Source organism: Oryzias latipes, chromosome 1 (assembly GCF_002234675.1).
Source record: "Oryzias latipes chromosome 1, ASM223467v1".
Taxonomy (NCBI): domain Eukaryota; kingdom Metazoa; phylum Chordata; class Actinopteri; order Beloniformes; family Adrianichthyidae; genus Oryzias; species Oryzias latipes.
Genome location: NC_019859.2, coordinates 4467775 through 4479190, shown reverse-complemented (window position 1 = coordinate 4479190; position 11416 = coordinate 4467775). Strand labels below are relative to the sequence as shown.

The 11416-nt window shown below is 41.2% G+C and overlaps 1 protein-coding gene across 3 annotated transcripts; it reads left to right on the top strand.

The window, feature by feature from the left end:
* LOC101155251 lies at positions 1-11116 on the top strand. 3 transcript variants are annotated; one of them, XM_011483496.3, is made up of 9 exons: positions 1-396; positions 846-1308; positions 1383-1529; positions 2406-2501; positions 3994-4128; positions 5844-5978; positions 6462-7871; positions 8700-8790; positions 10691-11116. In XM_011483496.3, the coding sequence occupies exons 2-8, from the start codon at positions 856-858 to the stop codon at positions 8787-8789; spliced, it is 2466 nt and encodes an 821-aa protein (XP_011481798.1). In that variant the 5' UTR covers positions 1-396; positions 846-855; the 3' UTR covers position 8790; positions 10691-11116. The 3 variants fall into 3 exon arrangements, with proteins under 3 accessions (XP_011481798.1, XP_011481894.1, XP_011481850.1); XM_011483592.3 differs by lacking the exon at positions 10691-11116 and adding an exon at positions 10359-10661; XM_011483548.3 differs by lacking the exon at positions 10691-11116 and adding an exon at positions 10225-10661.
* The last annotated feature ends 300 nt before the right edge of the window (positions 11117-11416 follow it).

Here is an 11416-nt window from a genome sequence, read left to right as displayed (position 1 = left end):
AAGCTAAGAAGATTTAATTGTTTTGTAATCCTTATTGAATAATTAGAACATTACAAGACATGGAACTAGTTTAACCGAACCGTTTTGGGATTTGTCTTCCCTCCAGCAGGTGGCGCTGTTACTAAATCTTATCTCAACTTCACGGGTTTGAGGGGAAAAAGGTCCTCCGGCCAATAGGGGACGCTAATGCGCCCTCTGCTGACAGAGAAAAAGGCGAGCTCTGCATCCAAGGACCAGCCTTCGGGCTCTCCTTTCTTTAATCGGGCTGTTTTGGGGCCATTTTAGGCTCACTGATGCTAATTTATTTAATCTTTATTGCCGAACCTTTGTTTTTGTTCTGCAAACAAACAGCGACAACCGTCGACGCAACAGGCGCGTTTGACCAGCGGAAGTAAGGTAAGAATGTTAGCTGTTATGCTAGGCCTATAACCTGCTGGACAACTCACAATAAAACTGTCCATTTGCATTGAAGATCACATGTTGTATTACAATCCCTAGTATTGTAAACTACAATTCTAATGTTATGTTTTGGTATTTTATTAATTGTTTCTTTTTATATTTCTCTGTTCTGGATATGTGTAAATGTCTGTCATCTTTTGAAGTTCTTTATTAGTTTTATTGAAAAACAGCTGAATAACTATACCATTAAAAGTTGGGTGTTTATTGAATTAAAAAAAAACTCAACTTTGTGAGTCTTGCGTTTTTAAATAGTTATTATGTCCAGTAAAGTGAAAACATGATTGAATTGGTTTTATTTTTTTATTAGAGTGGCTAAAAACTAAAATAAGAATTCTGATATTTTCTCATTAATCTGATTTTTTTTTCCTATTTTGTTGTAATTTCAGAACTCTGGCAATGAATCCTCGTGACTGGAGCTACTCTTTCCAGAGACAGCATTCATTCTCGGAGGCACATCGCCTTAGAGATGCTGGCAGTTCTAAAAATGTCCTCAGGCGTGAAGCTGAACAGGACCTTCGCCTTGAGCGCATATGCCGCCCCAACACCCATTCTTCCATCAGCAGTGGGCCGTATCCGAAGGAACCAAGTCCTTCTATCCAGAACTGCAAGGAGTCTGAAGCAGAGTGTCCGGATGGGGAACACTCAGACCCAGAGCTGCTGAGAAGGAAAAAAGAGCTTCAGGAGATAGAGGAACGAATCCTGCTTAAAAAGGCATTCATTGCTGTCAAAACAATTGGACTGCTTGAGAAAAAATCCTCAGATCAACAGTTGGGTATAGGTCCAGGTGAAACTCTTAAAGACAGGGTAAAGGCCATTTTACAGCGACACCCCCAAAGCTTTTTCCATAAGGTAAATAGCATTTCAGGTCACAGTACTGCAAAAATGACTGCATAACAAAGCGTGAATCATCTCTTACTGTTTAGATCCAGAAGCCGAAAGGGATATTAAAGACGCCTCTGCTCAATGAAGGCGGTTCGCTATTGGAACCCCATCCTCTGAAACTCAGAGTACAGTCACTCATGAAGCAGAGACACCATCAACCTGCTGTTCTACCAGCCAACAGAGAAAAGGTCAGTTCACATTTCTGTGATTGAACAAATAAGTGTAGACATGCTGTTTCAATTACCCTTAGATTGAGCGTTTTAATGTTCAACTTGTCTAAATGTAATCTTTTATGGTAAATTAGAAGTGTTTTAGTTAGAAAGAATAAAGATCCTACATGGTTAAGAGGCACAAAAAAACAGTTTGACTCATTCTTGTTCATTTCTTTAATATAAGTTACATTTATGATTTAGATAGCAATTTTTTTCTACCACTTTTTTGTTATCAAACAAAACAAAAACATAAACACAGTATTGCTGTTTCATTTAAACAAAAAAAAAGTTATTTTACAATTTTAAAGACGCACTCTGATCATTTTTGGAGCTCTTTTAAAATGTTCCCAGGGTTTTTTAATTGTGATTATACAGTTTTTAGCCCAAAAAAACCCAACAGATGTTTTCTTGAACATAGTTTCTGCAGAGCGGCAGGAGTTCATTAGAAATTCACCTTAGTTGTGGGCGGGACTATTGGCACGAAACAAAACCGCCCCCCTTTCACCTCCCTGTTACTGAGAGTTCTCTGTTTACACGCTCTCTCACTAGCTTACAGCCCCAACCCAACATTAACAATGCAGCCAAAACTGTGAGCAATATTGGAGCCGTCTGGTTTGTGAGTCATCAGAAAAATGCCACAACATCATGTTAGAAACACCCAAAACACAGTTTGTTTTTAATCAGATTGAGTCTTTAAACCTTATGGGGGATGACTGAGAGCATCTTTGAAAAACACCAATGCCCCGCCTTTACGTTTAAAGAAAGTGATGAAACTTTCCCACAATTTGTATTTTTCTACATTGTGTTGCTTTCTACTCAACTGTCACTGCGTGTTTTTAATTGTGATTCTAGACTCCGAACGTCCCGGTTCCTCATCACGCGGAGAAGGGCTTCGAGCTCTTTCTAGGGGCGCTCGGCAAAGGGGCGGCCGCCAACTTGAAACCACAGGTAGGTCCCGGTCAGGCTCCTCCTTCACACGCCGTTTTGTAAACTCCCCTCATCTGCACAGCAGGTTTCTATCGGTGGAATTTGTAAATTCATATGTTTTATTAGGTGGATTTAGAAAAATTGTTAAAGTGACTTCACTGAGGAGCAAACATCCATCTTGGACAGTATAGAACAGGGGTCGGGAACCTATGGCTCGCGAGCCATATATGGCTCTTTTGATGGTCACATGTGGCTCGCAGACAAATCTTTAATTATACTTTTTTTTTTCATTAGACCAGTCCTTCTCGGGCGCAATGCGATGCCAGACGCGCGCAGTAGTAGCGGTGCTTGGAGAAAAAAATCTGCGCCAGCACTGTCACCACCCGGAACCCTGTGAATTGCCGTGCCTAAAACTGCGCGCTTCCATCTCTGAGAAAGAGCGCGCAGTTGCGGGGACGGGATGTGTGAGGAAGAAAGCAGAGGGTGGGGCTGAGGGGTTGTGGGGACAGGCTGCAGGTGAATCGCGTAGGGATTGTAAAAACGTAAAACCCGCTGCCCGTCACTCACTGCAGCGTGTGAGTGTGTGTTTGGCTCCGTATCTGCATGTGAGCAGTTTTTCTCACATCTACAGAACATTCAGACCTAAGATCACGTTTGAAGTCTCAACGCCTGCATGATGAAGCAGAAACTCACCACGTATCAACCAGACTAGACCATCAGCAAAACTACCACGAGAAATACTCATCATTTATTAGAAACAGCATAACGATGTTATTAAAAAGAATCCACAGACTTATTGTACTTTAAAAGTGTTGAAATTACATCAAATGCACACATTCACTTGTATATTTAGTTTTAAACATATTGTCGCGGACTGAGTTTAACTTGGCTGTTGGGCAGCGTTAAAAGTTCTGGAGTCCATTGAATGCATCATGCAGAGATCTGATTGGCTCTCAGTTCTGTCGCTCAGCCTGTTGTTAGGTAATTTGGACCAATGGGGTTCAGCTATGGGCCGAATAAGGGAAATGGGAGGGCTGGAGCGGCAGTGAGGGAATATAAAGTTGGGAGAAGCGCTCTCGTCTCGTCTCGGCGGGAGAGTTTCAGGAGTTGTACGGCGTTTGTGGCGGTCTATAGTAACCAGAATAAAGAACCCTAAAAGAGGTTAAGTCTCCGTGCCTCAGTGTGGGAAAGGGACACTACATTAATGTATGGCTCTTTCGAAATTACAATTAAAAATATGTGGCGTTTATGGCTCTCTCGGCAAAAAAGGTTCCCGACCCCTGGTATAGAACATCAAACACATACATTGTTTTGCTAAAGAACGAACCTGTCTTTGCACCGACAAACTAAAGCAGCATGAAAACCCTGCAGAAACACTTCAGCAATGGTATTTAATCCCCTTTTAAAGTTGTGTTGCTGCCATTCTCTAAATCCTGGTTTGAATGACAAAAAAATGATGCGATGGGTCACCCTAAAAACATTTCACTCATTTCTTCTTCTGGTGTTTTTATAGACCTCCTCTGCGCCGCTGCCTTCTTCCAGCCGCGGCGTTGCCTCACCTGCTAAAGGAGCGAGTCGATCTGACGAGGCGTTTGAGCGCTTTCTCAGGCTGCTGAACAAAAACGCAGAAGTCAACCCTGATGAGATGGTAAGATCTGGACAAATGTCCATGGAAGTAGTGCATTATGGGAAATGTTTTCATAGAGGAATCACGATAGTAGATATTTTTTAACCCTAAAATTAAAAGTGAAGACAAAAAGTTAACCACTTAATTGATTATTTAAGTTGATTTATGTTATATTTATAGACGAGTAAATCCACATTTCCAAGTCTTTTGGAAAAAAAATTGCTCTTTTTTTTAAAAGAAAAAAACGTTTAAAACATTTTAAACATCACAACTACACCAAAATAGGACAATAATTCACTTTCAATCCAGTTTATAAAACACCAAACCATAACAGAGGCTTTCAAAACACAAAAAAGGGAGAAACATTAAACTAGTATGAATAAAGTATATTTTATAGTTCAGTGCACAAAATTCAATAATACCAAATAGTTTTAACTGTATAATAATATTAGTTTATATTATTATTGAAGAGTTTTCAATGTAATTCGCTGTGCTGTGTTAGCAGTTAAAGAACCACTCCGAAAGAAAAGGGTTTTTAAGATTTTCTTGTGGCGTTTTTCTCATGATGGAGGACGTATATAAAGGAAATTGAGCTAAAAAATGCATTTCTGATTATTTCTTTATTCCAATAATTGTTAATAAGGAGCAGATGAAAAAATGCCATTTAAAAAAAGCCTGTAGCTGTGATGTAGCTGCTACGATCGTCACCCCACAAGCTCCATGCTCCACATCATTCTGATGCATCCACTTGTAGACGACGTCATAATCTTTATAAAAAGACCACTGGGAACGCTTTGAAAATTCATTTAAAAGATAATCGGAGTGGGACTTTAAGTTAATCTCCAGCAGATTCAGAGTCAGTGAGGACATCTATTGTTGCATATTAAGCTGGACAAGAAAGAGAAAAACACTGGAGTTTCTGTCTAAAGACGGAAAGAGATGAGGACCTGCAGCTCAGGGACGCGTTTACGGAGAACAGACGGAAGACGGAAAAAAACCTGGAAACTTGGGATGGGTAAAGTTCAGGTTTTAATTCAAAGAATCTGCCTGAACTTCAAGACTCGTTAAAAACAAAGTGTTGGGTCCAACCGTGAAGACGGATGGTTTCTGCCTCTCCAACTGAAATTCTACTTTTTAAAATTATCACGGAATAAAGGGTTTCCTTTGGAAAATATGACACTATGAGCTCTTTGAGCTGAGATGGAGATGTGCTATGTAAAGCTTTATGTTAAAGATTAATGTTCTGCTTTGAACAGGAAGTCAAAACCGAGGAAACATGAGCTTTTTAAATGTTTTTTTCACACAAATGTTTTTAGAACTCTGGCTGCTATTTCAGACTTTCCAACTCTTCATAGAGAAATCTTAGAACAGCCTAATAGTAGTCAAATATATACATATATTTTAAAGTCATTTTCTCAGGGCCGTCCTAGTGGTGTAGTGGTTCGCACTCTGGCTTCACAGCCCTGGTTCAAATCTCAGCTGTGAGTTTCTGTGAGGAGTTTGCATGTTCTCCTCGTGCATGCGTGGCTTTTCCACGGTCCAAAAACATGCTACTCTAAAGGTGTGAATGAGTGTGCGGCCCTGCAGCAGACTGGTGACCTGTTCAGGCTGTACCTGCCCCTCACTGAAAGGTGGCTGGTTCAGCTGCCCCGTCACCCAGAAAAGGCATCCAGCAGCTTCTGAGGATGGATGGATTTTGGTTTTTCTTATGACGGCGTTTGTCCGACATTTCCCAGGCCTCCGATGGGCCCCCACCCTTTCCCAGCTTGATCCACACGTCACCTGCAGACGAGGACATCAGCGGGCGGCGCGACCTCCACGCCGTTAGGAACCTGAACAACGCAGCGGATTCAAGCGTGCTGAATGAAAAGGTACATTGATTGATTGATTGATTTTAAAGCATTGTAGTCAAAGCAATAAAGAATTTACACAGTTTTATCAAACTCATTACAGAAATGATGAAAGGCATAATTGGAATTATTCAAACAGCTGTCGATCCTTAACTCTTCTTGTCTTCATATCATGAAATCAGAGCTTCTTTATACCTTTTCTTGAATATTTGGATATTTGTACATTGTTTGAGCTCATTACTTAACCCGTTCCAAAGTTTAGTGCCACACACAGAAACCTTTCCCATCCTGAGTGAGAACAAATGTCGAAGTCAGTTTGTGTGTTTTTGTCGTTCCTTTCTATCGTTTTTCATCCAGTGAGGAAACTTGAAAAAAAAATCTCATAGTACTTTACAAAAATGACTTCAATAAATATTTTTCTGTGCTTCAAAATAAATGATTTCAAGTCGTAAAAATAAAATCAAATATTTAACTAACATTTAACGTTTGCTGGAACTTTCACAGCTTCCTGTTCCCAGACAAAGTTCTTCTTCGTCCATAAACGAGGAGAGCAAAGTGGAGAAAGGTTTTGAGCGCTTCCTCAGCGTGCTGAACAAAGGAGTGGACATCAACCTCCTCAGTAAGATAGTTATGGATAGTAAGGAGGTAGTTCCCGCCCTTCTCCCCTCTGTGGAGCGGAACAAGAGTGAGGAGCCTCTCAGGAGGGGGAGCTCCTGTTCCAACAGCGGAGCTCCTCTGCCGGGCTGCATCCAGACCAGCAGTGCAGAGTCAAGGACCGACCGTCCAGAGTGGTCGCTACCCGAAACCGCACAAGACGAGAGGCTCTGCAGCGTGAACTCCGACAACCGCGCGGCGTCTCCTCTGGAAAGGAGGAAGAAAAGGAAGTTGGAGGATGAAGAACTGCCACGCTCAGAGGAAGCGTTGAAGCAGCTGCAGGACATTTGTAGAACTCTGAAGCTAAACATGGCAGCAGAGAAGATGAGCAAAGAACCGGATCGCACGCAAGGAGGGAAGACCGGGAGCAGGCGGGTCAGCGGGGAGCACAGCGGCTCCTCCTCCTCCCCCAGAAGTCGCAGCCGCTCGCCACATCGCCACAGGAAAGATCAAAAGTTGAAACATGGCGGCTCTCACGAACGAAACAGAATGAGTGTAATGCAGCCAGAAGAAGAAGATGCTGAAGGTCCGGTGGGCAGCGACAGAAACCGACAGGAAGCATCTCCTTACCTTCACGTTTCTGCTGCTGCTGCATTCCCACATTATAGTTTGTACCAAGACCCACGTTTCCCCAGTGACCTCGCCAACGCCACCAGAGATGTGGCGTACCCTTACTGCTCGTTTCCTCAGAGCTACAGCACGCCGCTCGCCCCTCCCCCCGACGTGCATTCCTGCCAACCAGCAGAATTTCACAGCCCCGCGTGGACCGACCCTCAGTGTGGATTGGAAAGCGCGGCCCCGCTTTGGGGTCTCGACCTTTCCGCGTCTGAAGGTCAGACCGGATTGTCTCCTTGCGACGCCAACAGCAGGTCTCGATTCCTAACAGTCGTCGACACGCAGGCTTCTTTGAACACAAAGTCCTCCAACGGGTCAAAGCCAAAAAAAAAGTATCGACCATGGAAGAAAAATAAAAAACCAGACAGAAAAAGAATTCGTAAAAAGAAGGACAAGGGAGACAAACCTGGAGCGAAGCCACTTTCTTCATCGAGCAAGACGACCAAGGCCAAGACATCACAGCAGCCTGCAGCGCCACAGGCTTCCGGGGCGCCGAAGGCATCCGTGGCGCCGAAGGCACCGTCAACGGTGACCTCCCCGGCAGGAACTTCCCAGGCGGGCCGTGTCGCTCCGACTAAGCCGTCGGAGGAGCGGAAACCACAGCTGCTGACAGAGGAGGAGATAAAGGCGAACCTGAGGAAAAAGGTGGGAGGTTCCCGTCTGCTTTCCAACATTCCAGACAAAATCCATCAAAACATTCGGAAAAGTTTTTTTCGACTCTTTTTTCCCCTCCTTTCATTTTCTTGTCTTTGGTCCACTTCCGCCTCTGTTCCTCACACAGCTGTGCTTCAAAACCACATTTCTGTTTTTGTGTTTCATCAATTTACATTTATATGCATTTTAAAAACTACAGGCGCTTTTGGATTTGATTTGATTTATATTATCAAATTAAATAAGATTGTTTCTAAACAAATTCAACATCTATGCATTTGGCTAATAAAAGATTTGCCATAAATGGCATTTAACCCTGCAGAAGGCAGGATTTATTCAAGTTTTTCATCATAACGCCATTTTAGTGTCAATACTTCTGATCAACTCCTCGTTTTTTCCTAGAGGTTTGCATTTGGGATTTTGAGCAAACTCCCATCCTGCTTTGCGTGTCTGATCCAAACCAGGAAGTGCCAAATATTGCATTTCTTTCAAACATCTCTGATGGGGAAATTTTTCGAATGTGTATTTAATTAAATGTCCTTTTTAAAATAATATATCTTTTTGATTGGCTTTCCTGTAAGTGAAACGTAGACATAATGTCGTCTATGGGCAGATCAAACTTCAGTAAACCTCCCACTTCATGCGTCGTTGTACAAAATTTAAGGGAGGAAGTCGGATACACGTCCACGTTCAAGACTGTTTCTTTAAAAGAAAGAGAAAACATAAAAAAACGTTGCTTAAAAACAGCAGCAAAGAGATTACAGAATGTGTTTTTGTCTCCAAAAGGCCCTAAAAGTTTTGTTTTTTTTGTTTTTATTCCAGCTTCAAGCGTTTAATGAGAAAGCAAAGCTTGCTAAGCAGATCTACCGGCCCTCACAGCCAGACGACTCGCTGTCCCTGGAGCTGAGCTAACGTGAGTTAAAGCACTTTCTCTTCCGTATTTGAAGTTTTAAAATCTTTACAAATTTACGCTCTTTGAATTGATTTTAAAAAAACAAAGAACCGAAGCAGAAATGTAAATAAAGGGTGGAAAAGATTTACAGTCAGAGAATTTACAAAACTACTCAGTGTAGGAATATATAGACATTTTGAACATTTTCTTTTTTTGTGAGGTCTTAAATTTGATCTACATCGGAACATTTTTTTTTATTTATTTATTCTATACAGGGACAGCACATATTGTTAAACATTCCTGTCAATATGCCAGAGTTAGCCAAAGGCCTATTTTTCATCTGCAGTCCCCGGGTAGATGTCAAAATCACCCTAAAAGAGCAAAATAAAATTATTTATTCACATTACATTACATACATATATTAAACCGACTGGATATATTGACCGCATTACAAAACTATGTAAAACTATCAAATGAATGAACTCAGTAGGGGTGAGATTATAGAAGCTCGCTTCTTCCCACTCCTTTTCAAGCAATAAATCAAGCTTTACTTGACTTTAGTTACTGATCACTGTATTTAATTAAGCAAATGTGATTTAAGTGACTTTTTTTTGTTTTATTTTCTGTTTGTTTTAATCTATGCATTTTATCATTTCTGTAATGAGTTCGATAAATCTGTACATTCTTTGTTGCTTTGACTACAATGCTTGAAATCAATCAAATCCAATCAAATCAATGGACAATACATTCAGTGAAATGAGCAGTTAACCTTAAAAGTAAATTGGCGACAAAACAATCCAAAATCAGACAATCCAACATCCATTTGCTTAACTATGCATAAATTATGATGACGCCTGAGGGTGACAAGCAGGTTCTATGTAATTTTTAGAAGAATTAACAAAAGTAATCTTTTTCATTTCCTTAGCAACGGAGGTTTTTTTCTTGACCACGCCCACATTTCTAGTAACTTCATATTATGTCGTATTATTTCGTTCAGCTTGAGCCAGGGATTCATGTGTTAAATGTTCACGATATTCCGATGAAAAATGTGCGAGCAACAGGAAAGCGCCACTTTTGCAAGCTCGCCATGCTAACGCCGCGTTCAAAATCTACAAACTTTATTTCCAACATTTTTCTCAAGGAGCTGGGAGGCGATAGTTTGAAATCCCCATTTTCTTTTTCTTTTCTTTTTTTCAATTCAAGATGGCAACCTCTTCCTGAGGTCAAAGGTCAATGAAACTTTGTGGTTGTGGACTTAACCTGGTGTGTTGTGTGTGAAAGGTAGCATGAACACGTTTTCTTTTCATGTTGTTACCACCAATGGCCACCAAGCTGTAGGTCGTGTGGCCATCCCATAATAATTTTAGAACTTAGTGTACTTTGGTTTCATTATTTCACTTTGAAATAGATTCTTTAACCTCATGAGAGATCTCACTGTCATGTCACTCGCTGAAGCTCCTCCCCTTCTTTTGGTGTTTCCTGCACCAAAACCGTCCGCCTCCGGACCCGGTGGTGTCGTGCGAATGTCCCGACTCTGGGACGGCACGGGACGGATCCTCTGTCTGCGGCTCCACACGTCTGGTCTGCAGCCTCCGATCACATGAAGGATCCTTCAGCTCCGTGTTCCTTCTCCTCCGCTGGAGGGGGAGCGGGAATTCTGGCGGCTTCCATATCCGTCAGGATCTGCCTCCAGACTTCAAGACTTTACGGCGGAAACATTTAGCAAATTTCTGAGCAAAGAAAGCTCATCGTTTCGCATTTTACCTTTGAAATGTTTCATTAAGTCATCTGAACAGATGCATCCATAGAAAACAGAACATTTTGACATGTAATAAGCCTGTTTTTTTAAGTTTTTTCTTTCAATAAAGGAGATTTTTGTGTCTTCCCTGAAATACAAATATCAATTTTCTTTTCCTTCCAGAATCCATGGTCTGAACAGACGGATGTGAGGTGGGCGCCGGTTCTGGCGGTTCTCAAACCAACACCTTTATTCATTTCAGTTTACCAGACGGTTAATTTCATTCCCAGCTGAACTCCAGCGGCAGCTGCATGAGAAAATACGCCGTAGCCGGTCCACCTTTATTTTCTGTGAGCGTGCTTTTATTTTGAAGTTTACTTTAAAAAAAAAAAACAATCCTTCTGTAGGCTCTGCTGTTAATTCTTTTTAATACATTTAAAGTAATGTTTCTTCATGATTTACGAGCGTACTAGAGATGATCTGAAAACCACATTTGCTATAGTTATGGGTGTTTGTTCCACACGTTTACCTTTCATTGTGTTGGCCTTAAGCTGTAATGTACAGATTAGACAAAAAAACAATAAATATATAGTTAATGAGTAATTCTGAGAGATTTTCCCCTTTAAATCTGCTCATTTTAATTTACTTTTCTGTATCTGTGCAAAAATTCTTAACTTAGAAGGATTTAATGTGACTCTTAAGGTTTGTGTGCACCTGAAGAGGAAACATCAGAGCAACTATATGAGGTGATTTTCAAACCCTGTTACGTTTCTAAAGGCAAAAAACTTTTTTTCCAGGTGTGCAAAACAAATCACAGCTGTGAATATTTTTTTAGACGGTCATATTAGCTACAAATGAGTTTTTACACAAGAGCGAATAGAAAATGCAAAAGCACTGAATAATTCTGCA

Bases quoted from the DNA above. Each gene is read 5' to 3' on its own strand.
- LOC101155251 (XM_011483496.3), top strand. From the start codon at position 856: ATGAATCCTCGTGACTGGAGCTACTCTTTCCAGAGACAGCATTCATTC. The intron at 1,309-1,382 runs GTAAATAGCATT...CTTACTGTTTAG, and splicing joins CCCAAAGCTTTTTCCATAAG to ATCCAGAAGCCGAAAGGGAT. The intron at 7,872-8,699 runs GTGGGAGGTTCC...TTTTTATTCCAG, and splicing joins AGGCGAACCTGAGGAAAAAG to CTTCAAGCGTTTAATGAGAA.